Source organism: Strix uralensis, chromosome 11, assembly GCF_047716275.1.
Source record: "Strix uralensis isolate ZFMK-TIS-50842 chromosome 11, bStrUra1, whole genome shotgun sequence".
NCBI lineage: Eukaryota > Metazoa > Chordata > Aves > Strigiformes > Strigidae > Strix > Strix uralensis.
Window position 1 is genome coordinate 21,835,598 of NC_133982.1, and position 17,984 is coordinate 21,853,581.

The 17,984-nt window shown below is 38.5% G+C and overlaps 1 protein-coding gene across 1 annotated transcript in view; it reads right to left on the reverse strand.

Annotated features, from left to right (window-relative positions):
• Positions 1-5,071: 5,071 nt before the first annotated feature.
• Positions 5,072-17,984, reverse strand: part of GALK2 (galactokinase 2) — a 50,085-nt gene continuing 37,172 nt past the window's right edge. The window contains exons 9-10 of the mRNA XM_074880900.1: positions 12,262-12,463; positions 5,072-5,555 (exon numbers count right to left, since the gene is read on the reverse strand). Coding sequence (XP_074737001.1) covers positions 5,348-5,555; positions 12,262-12,463 — 410 coding nt within the window. The 3' untranslated portion in view covers positions 5,072-5,347. The remainder of the gene's footprint in view (positions 5,556-12,261; positions 12,464-17,984) is intronic.

Consider the following 17,984-nt stretch of genomic DNA (forward strand, 5'->3'; position numbering starts at 1 on the left):
TATGTGAAGGACATGTGAGGGACAGACAAGAAACTAGAAAATGTAGACCAACATGAATAAAACCCTCCATTATATGAAATCTGGCAAAAAAATAAGGCCTTTAATAGTAACCCTCAGGAACTGCTCTAAGAGTTTCATACAAACCTGCTTCAGTGTCCCTTGAAAAATTAATTGGGATTTAAAAAAAACCCCAACCAACCCCCACATCTGGCCTGATCACTGGCTAATAGAACATATTTTTATTCCCACACCAAATCACACACAGCTTGTCTGGAAAGAAGACAGCTGCTTGGGCACCAGTGTGTTTCAGTTCGAAGTACATCTAATCTTTATTGAGTTATTTGAGCCTCATGTGCCAAGTGCAGAAAGGCATGCTTTTGTGGGGAGAGGATTTTTTTTTTCTTTTAATATTAATGTGTAATTTTGGCCAACAAAGTAGTGCTTAGGAGACAATAGCAATTCTCTAAATGCATTAGACTTAAAATCTAGTAAATGCACCAAATGCTTTTGTATAAATCCTCATCCAGTTGGTTACTTCTGCAGGAACCACTGCTGTTGGAAATCAATCTCAAATGTTTTATTGGTCAATTAATTCTGAAAGCTCCTTAATGTCCTCTCATCTGATTAGCTTCAACATCTTTTACTCCTCTGCAGATTTTTCCATTAGTAAGTCTTACACATATGATGAATTTGGCATGAGTGCCTTAACTACATGTGAGATTTTGGGCACGTCAGTTTTATGTGCAAACTCTCACTACATGTTATCCTACTGGGTGAACTGCTTGCTAGGGAGTATGGGCTGGGGCAAATCCTCATTCTGCTGAACTCAGTGACCAAATCTGCGGTCTTCAGGGGCTCCAGAAAATGTTCATCCAGAGATTTTACTGGTCAAACAATCGTAGCTGACCTGAGGAGAAAAAAAAAAAATAATCTGCCCAGGAAACAGCAGTTCCCAATATATCAATTACAGCTTGGTCCTACTACCTTAGACTGAGTACTGCAGTCCCACTGAAGTATGAGACATTACAGAGGAGGTTAGTATTGCCCACTGTCAGCACCGTGGCAGATTCTGTCCCCTAGTAAATATGGTGCTGTTATCAGAGGCTGTGATGTGGTATCTTGCAGAATCTTGTAGTTAATTACTTTTGACGCAAGTCCAAAAGCAGAGGGCAGAGTAAAAGAGAGAAGATCAAGAGCGGAATTAATTTTTTGTCTCTATTTTATGGGATATTGAATCTCAGAAGAGCGTTCAGTAAAAAAGCTGGCTAAAGTGAAGAGCTGAGGTAGGACAGATGTGACAGCTATATTGCTTGGCAGCGCTTTCTCTGCCAATCCTGTATGTGCTGCGAAAATCTGTCAAACAAGTCTGTAGCGCAGGGAGCAACTTTCAGTTACAGTTTTACATTCCCCATTGTACTCTTTTCTGCATTGTGAACTAGTCTCTTATCAATACCTAGCCTTCCGTCTCAAAATTAGCATCTAAAATATAATATGCTGCATGATTCACAGGTTTCATGACATTAAGCCTTACCAGTCTGGTTTTCATGCTATTGTTACTTTACAGTATAAATCCTTTCATAGAGTTCATTTTTCTTGATGAAGCATATAATTAAGAGAATCAGAAAGCACTACTTCAATCCTGTCCTTAACAGCTATGATTTGCAAAGTATCTTTTTTTAGAACAAGATAGCTCTTGTGAATGTTGTTCTGGGTGTATCTTTGTTGAACTAAGTCTGATTGGGATTTAGCACACAAATAAACTTCGTAGTTAGCTGAAAATACAAATCTTTCACTTGACTGAAACTGTAGCGCAGCAGTTGCTCCAACATATCAAGATGTTACTAGAGAGACACATGGACTCAGGGAGGAATTTCAGAAGGATTATACTGAGTAAGTACCCAGCAGTTACTAAAATAAAAGTTGGCATTCGGATCATATTAACTAGAAACCAATATTCCTGAAGATGTTATGTAAGTAATTGCTATACGTTACGTCGCCATATGTATGTGTCTGTGTGTCTCTGTGTGTCTGCTGTGTCCAAGAGAGCAAATGTCAAATATACAGTCATGATCCCCTCTCATCAAGTGAGTGGTAAAATTACTCTCGTTCTATTTCGGAGTGTGAACATGCTCCTATACAAGATACACAGTCAGCAAATAGTGATGAAGACCTACCTGTCAATGGGATTAAGATAATACAGAGCATTAATATGGCACCAGGCAATGCTGCTGCGCTTCGACATCTAACAGCGTCTCCATTCCAAACCCTTTTTGGAAAGGTTTAGAACCCATTTACTGCACAGTAAGGTTAAACTCATGATTGACTGAATTACAGTCTGACATTATAATAAGATAAAATCATACTCCATTGATAAGCATAGCTTGTGTTAACAGGACGCATCACCTCTGCATATATTCTGACATTTAATTTTGTTAGTTTTCCAAATATATATATATATATATATCTGTGGGGATGTGTGTATATATATACTGATTAGCATTCTTTTAGGTACAGAAGAGATTTTGAAAAGATAGTCAGAAGAAGCTGTTAAAAATACAGATCTGGAAAGCCTTTCTTAAGAAATATGCTTAGGAGTTGTTGCTTTATACACAGAAATTTTCATCCAAACCAAATCTTCTTGCTTTATTCTTAGGAATACTACTAATACCCTTGCTGCTTACCTTACATATTGTTGGTATATCATACTCATGCTCTGATTATTGGGCTTTTTACCATAATGTAGAAAAATGTTTTCAAAGGCTTAAAAAGCAAACAAAAAAAATCCCAAAACACAGATATTTTTGTTGTTGTTGTTGCTTAAAAAGAAACATTTACTTCCTATTGATAGTCAGTAAATAAAAATGTCTGAGTGCCATTTTTATGTATATAGTTTGAATACTGTAGGTCTTTCAATGGAAGTTATGTCCCAACTTTATTTGCGGATTTCAGCAAAAGTATGGGAAAGACATTGAAGCAACAAAAAAGGAAATAAATTAATCAGAAGTTTAGAACGTTTGGTTTTATTCTTTTATACTGTGCCAGTTTTCTGTTTTCCTTTTCTTTGTTTATGAGAATATAATTTATAAGATTCATTGACAGAAAACTTTTGAAATGTACTGCAGCCCAAAAACTTGCCTGCATGTTTTTGGTGCAATTCCATGACTTTGTGTGTCATGCTCAACTTAAAAAGGAGGGGAAAAAAACCCCTAATATATCTTTATTCTGCTCATACACTAATTAGTGCTTCCATGAATCCAGCTGAACTGAAGTTCAATGCAAACATATTAATGAAAGGATTGTTACGTACTGTGTTGTACTTCATTTTTATGACAGTATAAGAAACAGGAACTCGCTGAATTAAACTGAGGATTATATTTAATAAGGCAGTTGGTAACAAAGCCATGGAATTATTTCCTTTAAAAATCTCTAAGATTATCTTGGAAATTCTTGAAGATGTTTACCTACTGTTGTTTGATTTTTGGAGTCCTGTGTTTACAGGTTTAGTTGAATGTACAGCATATCTGCTGTACGTTACAAATGGCTTACAACATATTCAGTTTAGATAGTAATAGTGAATGTTTTGAGACTAAACCTTTCCATAATTCTGCCTCTTGTTCTTAACTGTCTCCCTGGTCCCTTGCTTTCCCCTTCTCAAATGCATTGTTTTAACTGTCCTCCCTCCAAATCCTGTCTTTTAATCTCTCCCCATCATGCCCAGACCCTATCATTTTCCTCTTGAGTACTTGATTTGCTTGATCTACAGCACTCTCTGTTCCACTTTTCCTGGTTGTCAGAAAACAGAAATCTTCTCTAGTGATAGTATTACCATTATATGTCCCCTCTGAGGTTCCTGAAAAGATCTGGCAGTTTGCGTTGGCTGTTGTTCATCTGCTGTGTTCAAATTTGGCAGAGTCCTCTCACAGAATTAGTAGCCTCTAAGAATTTGGTTTTGGCCTGAATTAGCATGGGTAATGTACAGAGGATCTCTTCTGAGCAATCTCTAATTTGACGCAGACTTCTGGATGTGAACTTGTACTTAGCATCACAAAAATGTGCAGAGGGACAAATCTTGCTCTGTCTTTTATGGCTGCGAGGGTTATGACACTAGCAAAACTTCCCTTGAGTTTTCATTGTAGATATCAGAGAGGTGGAAGTTTTTGTGCTGTGAGAGGGAGGGCACAGGAACCCAATTTTCCACTTGGAAGCAGGGTTAGGGCATCTTTGGGGTATCTTGATGTACAGTCACCGTTCTGCCATCACAGTCATTTCTCCTACTGAGGAGATGGGTAATGAATTGCGGGTGCTGTACTTCCAGTGCATTGCAGTTACAACCTTGAGATTGTCAGGAGTGTGAAGTGGGAGTGAGATTGGAGTTCGTCAATAATACATCAATGACATCTACTCTTGGTCTTGCCTATTTACTTTTGCTTAGTACAACTGAGTGAATTATCTTCTTAATGATTCCTTATAGATCTTAATTGCTTTTTTACATGGTCAGTTGATTATATGTAATCCTTTTTAATAATTTTGCATAAAGATGCAAATGTTCTACCTTATAGAAGCACAGCTAGGATTCAACAATTAGAATATGGTGTTTGTGTAACTCAGAACCAAACTTTGCTTCGTTACTTGTTCACTCACTTAGGGGAGTGGGTTGTCATATTGTACAGCTCACAGAGAGCATTCATTTTTGTCGAAACTTTCCTAACAAGTCACACTTGCACAAAGATGCCTAAGAGATGTGGCTAGAAGGAAAGTTTTCCTGCTTAACGTAATATATTTCTAATGTTTTACTTGGCTGCAGGTGCTTCTCTAATACTAACAGCAGTAATAATCCTATCTGAGGAGAGTATAAAGCTTCTAACATTGAGCAAGATCCTTCCAATTTTTTGAATGCTTCAGTTTAATCTTCCATTTTTACAGGACAGTCTAAACAAAAGAGTATCAGCCCTCGAAAACAATTAGCACTGAACAGCCCTGCAAACATTGCAAGGTTCCTACCCTACAATAAAATACTCATTGCTTCACCTGGTCTTACTTTTATGACAGTAAATGGAAAAGAAGAGAGATCCACTGTCACAAAGTATCATCTTTATTTCAGTTTCAGTTTTCCTTGTCAATAGGTTTTTGTAAATCAGTGTTTATACTCAAATATATTTTTAGTATGGAAAAAAGAAGACTTTACAATCAAAGAGTTTTCTTTTAATTGCTTCTTCAGGAAATATATTTTGATAATAGCCACTGCTCATTACAGTAAAAAAACAGAAAAGGCATTCGTTTACTGTGGCATGGGAAGTACTGCCAGTTCTAAATGCCCTACATAGTTTCTTTAAAATTTTTACGTTCTTTAGGCCTCAACAAAAACCAAAGCTCCTCTTCCAGGTTTGGTAGCAAACAGACTATTATTCTCCAGTGCTAGCCTTTGGACATCAGTTTGGTAATAAGCTTTTTTTACATTTTTTAGGAAAGTGTTCAGCTTGTCAGTAGGCACCATTGACACAGTGCAGCCACCCCATCCAGCTCCAGTCAGACGTGACCCGATGGCCCCAAACTGCCTAAAACAAAATAACGGAAAAAAATCATGTAAATAAACCAAAAAGGGGTAATTTGTCATATATAAAATTCCTATAGAAAACTCATGAATACTTTACTCAAAACCATCTATGTCATCTGATTTTTCTGAAGTTCACTTGGTTATATGCAACATTACAGCAATTTGCAGTTACCATTTTGGACCAAAAAAAATATGCTGACGCTTTAAACTGCAATATAGTCATTTCTGTCAATTCCAAAAGTCACCCTCTTTTATAATGCTTCAGCATCAGCCGTTTCAAGGATCACAGCACAGCTGAGATGAAGAAAGCAGGAGAAGAAAGGAATTGTGTTAGCAACATTCATAAGACATCAGAAGTGAAAACAGAAATACATGACAAAAATAACAAAAGAGGGTTCATAAACTAATTGCACAGGATGTAGGCATGCAAGCCATTTTCTAATGTGGCAAAGACAAATAGCTCTATTCTTCCAGGACAGATCTAAAACATGCTGAAGATTCACAGGCTTCTGCAGGACTGCTGAGCGTGCCTGTCAAGAAAAGGAGAGTTCAGAAACTCTTAAGAAGTCATACAGTCATTGCACTCAAACATCTGTTTATGCTGAATGGACAGAGTTGGGTATCTCTTTAGAGGAACCTCATGAACTTAACAGATTTACAGCAGTAGAGGTAAAATAAGAATTTAGTCCCAAAAGAAAAAAATGCTCTTAATAAGGAGGGTGAATAGAAAGAACAATGACAAATAAATGACATCCAAAATATAAACCATTCCCAGCCTCAAGATACTAGCCTGCTAGAAATGTCCTACAGCAAATCCCATGCCATTACTCTGCAAGATTCAGATGCCATCTCATTAGAATTTACTAGTATTATTTTCATTTGTTTACTTACCTGTGTTCCTGATCTTTACTTAGATTCAGAAAAAGTAGGAAAATACCACGTAATAAATTTTTGGGGGCTTTTCTAACCTAGTCAGAACAGGATGATTTAGAAAACTCATTTGAAATCTTATTCTCATGAGAGATCTAATCTGATTTGCAAACAAATACTTTTGATATGTTTCCAATAGCCATGCATGGAGAGATTTACGAGCCCTAGAATGTGTTTGAGGGAGAGACAGCATCATGTGAGCAACACTGGAAAACGACAGCTCATTCTGAGTAGGCTGTGGTAATTTTTCATATGTGCATTTTATGTTAAATGAATCTGGTATACTGCTGGGTTAGCAGAGGTTTAGGTCATATTTCAAGCAAGTACTTACATATGTGTTTGATTCTAAACATGCTTACATCTCTTCTTGAACAGAAACACTTTCTTCAGTGTGTCTGTGTGGTGCCACCCTTCATACTGACTCCATTTTATGTTCATTCTTTATTTCCTGTTGGTGTTTTACTTATTATTATTATTCCTGTAAACCACTCATTCTCTGATGCAATTTCTGATCCATGGAGCAACCTCCTAAAATAAACAGGATCCAATCCAGTCTCAATTGCAATCAATAAGAAACTTCCCATCGACTTCGTAAGGCCCAATCCACTTTTCAGAGTCTGCTAAATCAACTGTCTGTACTCATTTGGTGTGTTACCTCAGTCAGAACTTCTTATTTCGGATGGTGTCTGGCTTTTATTCTGGTAGACAACTGAAATCCCTTCAGAATTGTTCTGAACCTTTTATTGATTTCATAATTCCCTGTGGTCATGCTCATGCCTCATTTTTACTGAGTCATTTTAAAATACTTAGTTGAAATAAAGCATAATGTAGACAGAAAAGATGCCTGTTTCAGAGCTGAAGTCACTGTGTTTCAAAATACTGTGGCTAACAGTTTCAAATGTGGTGATATGATTAGACACTTGGGGCTTAATGCTGAGGAACTTGGCATTTTGAGGGCAGTGCTGTACACCTGAAAACTAGGTACCTGGTATTACATGAATTCAGAAGTGAGCACCTAATTCCACATCTACTGGAGATGCAGTGCATGGGAGGTATCCAGATCAAACACAAGAAAGTTAACTTTGGAACAGGTCTGCAACTGTCTTTTTCAAGTCTTAATCAGTTCAGTCCTAAGCCAGACTCCTCTGGTAAAGTGGGATTCATAGCCAGACACTCTTCTTGTGCACTGGCATCTAAATCATGCATTTATGAAGAGCAGTATGAGCAAACAATAAGGTTGTGGATGAAGTGCTCACCCACATGGTGGGCGACGTGGATTTTACATGTGGGAAAGTACCCTATGCACTGCCTGGGCTGTGCTGTAGCCGTGAGGACAAGTAATAGGGGAGAGATGGGGGCACACAAGAAAGAGAATGCATCTGTAGTCTAGTGTTGGGGGCACTTGGCTCCCAGTCCTGGGTTCTGGCCTTTGCTTCTTGAAGAGATTATATATCTTGTTCCAGTATTCACTGGATAAGAGAATTATCTTATGAGAAAGAGGGGGTGTGTATGTGTAAATGAGAGTAAAAACATGAGTACTACAGCAAAGGAAAGAAGAATAGAAATGCAAGTCCCATAGTTTGGTGTATAGAAGCAATAGGTAGGACATTGCAGTACCTAGTTTTAAAAATAATTGTGCTGTAAAAGGTGAAAATATCAGAGCAATATTGTTAATTCTAAATACTCAAAATTATGAACCAGCTATTCAGAAAGCATGGAGTTGACACGATGAGATTTAAATATATAAATTGGGGGGGCAAATTATTTTGTAGCTTAGTGTGCATTTGAATAACATCTTTAAGCCTTTTGGGCTCTGAAAGAGCTGCAAACTTCTTTTTGTAGGGTGTTTTTTGTTTGCTTTGTTGAATTTTCAACTTGTGCCATGACTCCAAGCTTTGCAGCTTTAAGAAAATCATCAGTGATAAGAGTCTTGATAAAATGCAGAGTTGACTTGGCTACCATAATGCACCTGGATGTAATATAAAAACTGTATCTTTTAAAAGTGATCAGAGAGGATTCAGCTATCTTCAACTGTAAGGGGCATGGCTGGTAACACAAAAATTATCAGGACTTACACCACCAAAATATGGAGAGTAAGGGAATGAAAGTTATTTGTAACACTCAAGGATTCTGAGAGATTTTTAAAAGTACCCAATGAATTCAGGAGCTCGGATCCAATTTTTTGTTCCTTAATTGTTTAGTAAATCTTCTGTGTTACTTACTTTAAAAGACTAACAGGTAAAACAGCTATTAACGGCATGAGGTAGGTTAGAGAAAGTATGAGTCTTCTGTCTTTGCAAAACCAGAAAAAACACAACTGACCAACTAGCGGTTACAGTTTTCAGCACTACAAACCACAGCAAGTATGGATCCCTTTCTGTCTTGGCAGAGGCTGTACAGTAAAACATAAAGATCTAGGCAAAACAGAAAACATCTGGATATGCAGATTATTCTTCACAGTTTAAACCTTGTAAGGAGAGAGCAGCAGTAGACTCGGGCAATTCTGTGGAATGTATTTTTGGAAAGGCTTTTTAAAGTTACAGGGCAGCTGTATATCATTGTAAGTAAAGAATGTAATTTATGTAGTTCCTGGCCATTTCTATAATCACATCAGCCAAGCTTTCCTAGAGTGACTAGTGATTTTATGTCCCTTAGTTTTTTAATGTACAACTTGAGAAAAGTTAAAGAATTTTTTTCCAATAGTTTCCAAAATTTAGATGCTGGCTTAAGCTGCATCCATCTAGAACAGCTATAGACTTTTAGAAATCTAACCACAGATTCAGAAAAACATTAAAGAATATCAAACTTCTAAAGAAGAAAGATACATTTCTTAGGAAATACTCTTGATGAGACAAGACTGTAAAGAATAATAAATAATGTACTTGTTTCTGTGCAATGAATGTAATAAAAAAACCCCAGATTAAATAATTTTAATATACCAATTAGAAATCGTTTCACATGAATGACGCTCCACTGTGGTGCTCAGCTATGCTCATCATATTAGCTGTGGGCTCTTTTGCTAGTAAGTTAGAAATCTGATGTGACGTGGGCACACACATTACTCTTTGCTATTTATATTTGGGTCCCTGGAACTGAAATGCTCTGATTAATTTAATTTAGTAAAATCCTAACGGCGTACTCCTTTCCTTTGGGTTCTGTGGCTGTGTCCATGCCACTGCCTGCAAGTTAGTGTCACGATACCCAAGCTAGCTCAGACAACAGCAGCTGTCTAGTCGTGAAAGCACAGAGCTCAGCATAAATGAGAAACAGAGAATTTCCATCCCCATGCTGAGCTTCGTGCTGCAATAGACTGTCACTAGCATCCATGCTAGCTTATTTAAATGTAGCACAGATAACTCCATGATGTAATGCAGATCTTATCAGTTTATACCTGTTTTCCCCTACTTTGAAACAGGATAGTTTTCTCCCCACATTTCTGACAACAGGCCCTGTCAGTTGACTCAAGCTGGATACCCTAAGTGAAGACACTTAAAATGGCTAGTCACTTTTGCCAGTTCAGTCATCAGATGCTATTGACTGAGGCATCAACACTGCGTAGTTAATATACCTAAAAATAATGCAGATTTTAAGTTTTAAGGCTTTTCCTCTGTCAGTGCTGTCACAGAACAGGCAGTGCTGATACTGGATCAAGACTTTGTAGCCTAAGATTTTTGATAATTCAGTAGAGCATATCTTCTGTCTTCAGCTAACGCTGGAGACAGTTCTCCCTTCTCACACACAGATCAGCAATTCCCTTTGAGTAGCTGGGATAACCATGGAGGAATTGCCCTGCTGAGTGACTGTCGTAGCTTATTCTATTATGTGATCATTATGTGATACAATAAACTGAACATAGCCTGTGAATTATGTACTGGATTGACTCCCAAGAGAAGAAACAAAAATTGTATTGCTAAATTGCTATCAGCCCGTCCAATGGCTATCATGGCTTCTTTGGTTTTTTATCACACAACAGCATGTGTATCCCATATGCAAAATAATCTGTGAATGTCCAAAAGTTTTCTGTTCAGTTTTTAAGTTTTGCAGTTTTCTGGCTCAGAGGCCATTCCATCTTGTCTGCAAAAGAAATCAGACTAACCTAAATAATCATCTGTATCATACTCTATCAAACCTGGTAAGTGGGTATTACAACTTACAAAATCTGCATAAGTACAGAAGTAAGAAAGCATATGGCAAATTGCATGTTTGTAAAATTCGTCTTTTCATTACAAGCCAGACTAATTTAAATTTTTTTTAAAAACAAAGGCAGTTGTGAAATATTTTTGTATCTTTCAGGTGATCTTTAGGTGATAAGGTATTCTTTTTTTTTTTTTTTTTTAGCTTCAAGTTGAAACAGTTTCTGTTTTCTTTAAGACTGAAAGATATATAGAAAGGATGGGATACTTTTATAGAGTATTTGCTTCTAAAAGACAGTGAAATGACATTTCATGGCTTAGGGCAGAACTTCCCAAACTAAGCACATCCTTCTCCAAGGAGAAGCAGGGACCATAACAAACGAGCAGAAATATGAAGGTGGCATCCTGAGGAGCCATGATGAAGTGAATGGGGGAAGCAGCTGGGAGAAGGTGGCTGGGGCAGAGGCGGGGACGGAGTAGTGGTGCGAAAGCTCGGGTGGGCAGCTGTTTATTCCCCCAAGCCACTGTTAAAATGATCACCAACACTGAACTCCTTCTATAGGCAATGAATTCCTTCTATAGGCACTGAATTAGCATAAGATGTCTGTCCCATGATTAAATGTACCAGAAAAATGGAAATAAAGAGGGCCTGAAATGTGCACATCCTTTCATGCTGGTCCTGTGATATGGATGAAATACTATGTAGAATGTGAATAATAAGAATTTGGTTTTACTTTCTGTATTAGCATATGGTTACACCAGATCTCATCATCCACTGTAGCAGAGTAATGAAAATAACAGCCTGCTACAAACAACAACCTGTGATTTCCAGCTCACTTCAAGCCATTTCTCAAACTTGGTTTCTTCTGGCTAGAGGATATGAAACTGGGGAGGAATTAAGGGAGAAGAGAAGAGACAAAATGACACTGGGGCAATCTGTTTTGTAGCTGTGAGCGCTGGTTTTATCGCAGCCAAACTGAGTGAGGGAACCTAGCTAAAAGAATGAGGCTGGGGTGGCAATGGACGCTAAATAATGTGGGGTAAGCTCAGACACACAGTGCAGAGAGAAGCAGAGTGTTAGTCATTGTAACAGTTAACACACTCATCTTTTAAATGGTGAAATGCTGTCCAACCTATCTGATACCCTAGACAACATATTTTTTGAATTGAAAAAAAATGCCATAGCATTTCATAATATGCCATTATGATTCCAAGGCAACCTAAGAATAGCTTGCCTATGCCCTGGAATTCCCATGGCAACAGTTCTGAAATGGTTAAGAAATGCACAAAAAGTAACAGAATTCAAATAGAACAACTAAGATGATGTTTTAAGAAAAACACTTATGACTTCTACAACTTAAAAAAAGAATAGCCAACAGTCTAACGTAACACTTGTGACGATGAGTCAGTACAAAAGCAAAGTCTGTAATAAAGCCATAAACTGCAGCTTTCATCTGAAAGTATTACACAGATGTCAGTAGGGAAACAATTGACCATGTAATGTCCCTGCAGGAGATTAATTTTGTAATAAGAGACAAGAATACTTTCATTTTAAAATTGCAATAGCCAACGATGTCATATTTTCTCATCAATTCAAACAATATTCTCAACAGGCGATTACTCTTCTTTGTGGTCAAAACTTACAGGCAGATGTCTACCAGCCGATCCAGTTCAGGACAGCTGCATTCATACATTTCCCTGCAGCTGATATAGCTCTGGTTCATTAATTCTCCCAGCAGCTGGATTGCATTGGCAGGTGCTTCATTGCATATCTTCTTAAATTCCAGCACTCTGGCAGCTTCACTATACACATGCGTTGCACGCTGGTATAACTTAAAGGTGGAAACTAAACAAAATGAAAATATTAGGTACTACAGTTATCCATTAATATTCACTACAAAAGGAACATACAAAACCACGGTAGAATTATTTTTTTTTTTAGTCATTTGTATTTTCTGTTAGAACTCCATAGGCTAAAAGTCTTCTGCAAAAGCTCACCTACATCTTCTTTAAAAGCCCTAATAAAATAGTATTTAGAGTTCATCAAAAGACAATGTACTTATTTTTTTCATGTTGATAACTTCATGCACATGCTCTGGTTATTTGCTGTGTCACTGAACAGACCCACTCTCTCTCCTTTTACTTTGCAGAAGGAAACCACAAGTTCGAATGTTAGCAGTGACATGCATCAGCTTTCACGTTTTCAAATACAAGCAAAACTGAGTCATGAGAGCACCAGGAAGGTGCCCTGTGCCCTGCAGGCAGCTGTCAGCCAGCACCTGCTGGCCCAGGGTGCTGTGTGTGACTGCTCCAGGCCAAATCTGCATCAGCTGTGCGGATGGACCTTTTCTTGAAAAAAAATAAGCATCAAACCACAAAAAAACTTTTTTTTTTTTTAAAAAAACCTGAGATTAACAAAAACGTAGTATCCATATTTCCTGGTGCATAGGTAAAGAAGTGCTCTCAAATATTTTCACAATGATGCAGCTCACTCTGACTATAAATACTAGATTAAAGGTACAGTGAAGAGCACAGGTGCTTTCAGTTTGGTCTTCAGGGTTTATTTTTGGTGTGTGTTACCAGCCAGAGTGTTAGTGCTGCCTGTGTGGATGTGAAGAGATACCAAGCCCAGATAGGTACTGCTTAGTATTGACCTACTAAGATCAAGGGCTAGTGCAAGGATTTGGGCTGAAATGTTTCTATTGTGCCATGAAAAAGCAGTTCCTCTGGGAAGGCAGGGGGGTGTGCCCAAACCTGCATGGCTGCTGGGGTAGAAACCTCCACCAAGCCTGAACAGTGGGGCATAAAAAGAAAGGAGGGGATGGCTGTGGATAAAGGCTCCTCAAGCTACTACTACTTACAGGAGGGTTTGGTTTGCAACTAATATCCAAGAATTGATCTGCCTTTCCCAAGCTATTGTAGTTCATTGTTTTACTCTCCCAATATGCTTTAATACTGAGGCTGCTATTGAGGAAGTATTGTTTACCAGAAGCATGTGTGACATAAATTATTATTAAATTGGTTTACTTGAGCTGTTTGGGTGGTAAAGATTAGATAAGTGGACTTTATTCTTTATGTGAGCACCTACTGCAGTATATTTCCTTATTTCATCACAACTCAAGCACACTCTTGTTAGAGCACTGCAGAACATCCTCGTTTTCTTTCTACGTGTAAATTCTCCTTTAGATCAAGGTCTTCCTCCTCATTGCAGCTTCTTTTTCTCTTGCTTTCTAAAATGGCTGATGAAACACTCAAATAGAGGTAAAAGGAGAAGAGAGACAAGCCCTGTATTCAAAACAGAACTCACTATCTGACCCAGACACGTGGAGTTCCTATGTGGCTGTTCTGTGGAGACAGCCCAGTTCTGGAACCACTTCTGATGATTTCAGCAGACTACATTTGCAAGTATATGCAGAAATCTTCCTTGAAAGACTGGAAATAAAATTGTGTCCAGTATTAAGTCTCTCATATGCTCCAGATTGCAATCCTTCCAGATGAAAGCTTCATCAGCACCTGTATAATCCCTCTTTATTTCTCCAGAGTAAGCGTAAACCACAACTGTAAATGCTGAAAATACAGTGCTGAGACACACACAAGTAGTCTAAAATGATAGAGGAACATTGAACATAGCAGTGTTCTGCTACTGGTGATGTTGCTTCTGGTGATATTTATTTTGTAATTCAATACAGCCTGCTACTGAGAAATCCTGTGTTGCTGTCTTTTGAACAGGCCTTCTGAATGCATTTCAAACTAGGACAGAAATGAGAAAATTGAGTGCCCCCCAGAAACATCATCTTGAGATTATCACACAGGAAGAGCATATTTTGGTTTCCTATTTAGAGGTGTGTTTTACCCCACTGGATTTTGTTGCTGCTGGAGTTACTTGCACTGTGTTTTGCAGAGCAATGCCTCAGTATTTTTAAATGGTGAGGAAAGGCAGCTTGGCCTATTTTAAAGGATGGTTTCTCTTTAAATACTCTCTTCTTATAAGCCATTGTTTTAGAGCAAGGAGATTTCTAAATGTGCATTCGTTTAGGGAATATCTAAAGTTGCGTGAGAGATTGCCATAGCTCACACTCTCTTGTAAATCACCATTGAACAGTAGTAACCCAAAGAATGAACTGAAAACATGTCTGGTTTCAATTGTAAGGCAACAGACTTGCCAAAGGCTGTGATTGATTCGGAGACCACCCTTTGGTAGAGCAATGCTCTACTGGCCAGATTACCTTAAAAATCTCCGGGGTTGTGTTGTGCTCGTCATGTTATGAACTGGCAACCCGAATGGGCGCTCCAGCTACTGGCTGCCAGCCAGAAGATCTGAGCTGTGTCCTTGACAGCATTCACTCCCCAGAGAGCCCCTCTCTGTAGGAGAGAATTTGCTACCTTGACACTGGCTTTCTCTTGATGCAAAAGCAATCCTTTCAGGCAGTTCTTAAGTGAGAAACAGTGGCTGTATGTTATTTTCGGACTCTTCGGTGGACATTTACCGAATTAGTATCGGCTGGTATCATTATGTTAGCTATTGGCTGGTTACAGGCAGCCCTTTATTTCAGAAAATTTTGTTTGTGTTTAAAAAATTTCTCTTATAGTTTGTTTTTCCTCTCTGGCAGTGCACTGTTCAGGTAAAATTATCTTCAGGACAGCAAACACCTCTGTACTCTGTAAGCCCTATTCTAAAATAATGAAATGATTCACATATTTTCATCTTTCAACACCAAATGCCTCTGGTAAAAGAGAAACCCTTTTGTATCTCTTCTGTTTGGATGGGTAGTCCAACTAACCATCTCCATATAATAAAAGATAGCAGAGCACATATGGTATTTCAAAAAATTACATCTATATTGGAATGTCCTTGCTACATCACAGCCTGTATATTAGCTCCACATAAATAAAATCTGAATTAACAGGACATGCCAAAGAGCTATGGAGGCTGTGGTTTTAGAAGAGTACAGAAACTGATCAAAATCTGCATGCTTCATGCGACCACATTTTTTACAATTAAAAAGGGATGATTTCCCAAGCCATACTGTGTCACAGTTAAAAGGAACAAAACCAAAGTGCGCACAACCTTCCAGTGTTGCACAGGACTGGGTTATATGGTCTCAGCCTCTGTGGTGCTCAAAGGAGAGAAAAAAAAAAGTAGGGTTTAGGGAACTAATGCCAGATTCTTAAAAGCATGTGGATCCTTAAATCTATTATAGTGTATGAAAATTAGGTACTTAATCTGACTGAAAATGTAAATAAACTTTCCTAATCCAGTAGACTATAAAGGCCTGGTTTCTCCCGCTTAAATTTATTTCCAGATTAGGGGTACAGGTACCCTCAGCTCCATCTTCTGTCAGTGAAAATGACAGGTTAGGGAACTGTTTATCGCACCCGAGAGGCGGATTGCCCTGTGGTACCCATTTCTCTGGCGATTAGAGAGGAACCTAAAACCTCTGGTGCAATGAAACTAGCTGGCTGCCACGCTGATGTAATTGTCTAGGGCATGTCTAAAGTAATGTTTCTTCCGTAAGGGGATCTGTGCAATATCCAGTTGAGGTGCTCTGCTTGTTTAAAATGACATAGCACCATTCAGACTGATATATCAGCTGAGGATCTGGTGTCTGACCAGAATCGTGCTCTCAAAAACTGTTCTTTGAGAATTGCTACACATTTCCTCTCTGCCACATTCTGCATTGCTCACTGCCATGCAGAAATGAACTGTTTGATTTTAGACCACAATCAGAATCTCAGGGTCTCTTTTGTCTCTTTCTGAAAAGATAGTATGGAGATTGTGATTTATTCTATATGGTATCAGCTGCACACCGAAAAAGTTTCTTGTGGACTCAAGTGAGGGTGAACGATACTTTTTATGGATTGAAACAGATACGGAGCAGAAGACGTTAAACCTGAAAAGTCAAAATGAGACCAAAGAAAACTTTAAGAAGGACAAGGAATCCTATACCCAGGTCTGCTCTTAGTGACATTTTGTCACTAAGTTTTTAACACATTTCACCTGTATTCAGCCTGTTACTGGAGCAGCTAATCCACCTTCCAGGTCATAGCCTCACTAACTGTGTTTCTGGAGTTTCAAAGAGGACACAGTGAATCTTCTACCAGGAATCTCCTCTACTGTTAACCGCTTTGTATTACCAGTCCTTATCTATTTTTCAGAAAATGTCAGCAACTCTCGTTGCCCCTTTGTGAGTTCTCTGCACCCTAGCTTTGCTCCTCTGCAGAGGGTTTCTGTAATGTCATCCATGAACAGGTAGCTTCAATTCACTTACAGACCACCAAATGCCCTTGAAAGAAATGGTGACATTTTCCAGTGCACTAATAGCTCGCACTGCGGCAAGAACCTTCCAATTTGTTAAGACACAGCAGACTAACATTAATGAAAGTTTGTCCAAAATCCATATAAAATCTCTTAAAAACAAACAAAAATCCTGGGCTATTAGTCCCAAATAACTGTGGGTTAATTAAATATAACAGAAAAGTTTGCTGTGGGTTTTCTACTGTATGGTCATATTTTTAATTTTAGCTTTACAAAAATTGTGCAAACCTGTACACTCCATTTACAGGGATTTTTTTCTTTATAATTAAACATTGTGGCTTCTCAGCAACTCATATTATGTGCTACAACTTCAACTTCAGCAGATTCCTTTCTTTAGAGGCTTCCTGTACAATTCTATCTGACCTTTAGCTAGAGACCAACCTCTTCAGGCTATATATTTTTTTTCTAGTTGCTTTGGCAGCTTCTTAAGATATGTTTCACTGTAGATTAATGAGCTACACATGGCTGATGAGACTGTTAGAAATTTACAACAGGAAAAACTCACCGATGCAAAATCATGTAGGGGACAGTTTCTACCACCATTACTCATGTGGAATAGTACCCTTCTCTGTTAGGCATCCTGCTGATTGAACATGATGAGGGTGAAGGTTTCTGGCTCATAATGTATATAAGAAAATGCTGCCAGATGGCTTTAATTTGAGCCAGATTGTGAACCCCCTACTCGAAGTGGGGAACAGTTACTCTACTGGGACTGCTCAAGTAACTGTTTGCAATCTGGCTTTCTGAAAATAAACCAGGGGACGAGTCATTGCTGGATTCAGTGACCCATTTAGCAGACACCTGCTTAGAGATTATGATAACTACTGGTTTGAAGTGACTTTTTCCTCCAGAGGAATGCTAGCTTTAACAAGGCTTTTGCAACTAACCTAGACCATTCAGTGCCTGTACCTAACCTGTGGCACACCCCAAAGGCCTGCATCCTCCAGGTAGCTGTTTGGGATCTGCCTGGAGCAGCCCCCTCTCTGGGGTTCATCCCAAGTAAACCATGTTTTTGCGGAAAGGGATGGTATATTCTCAATTTTCTCCATGA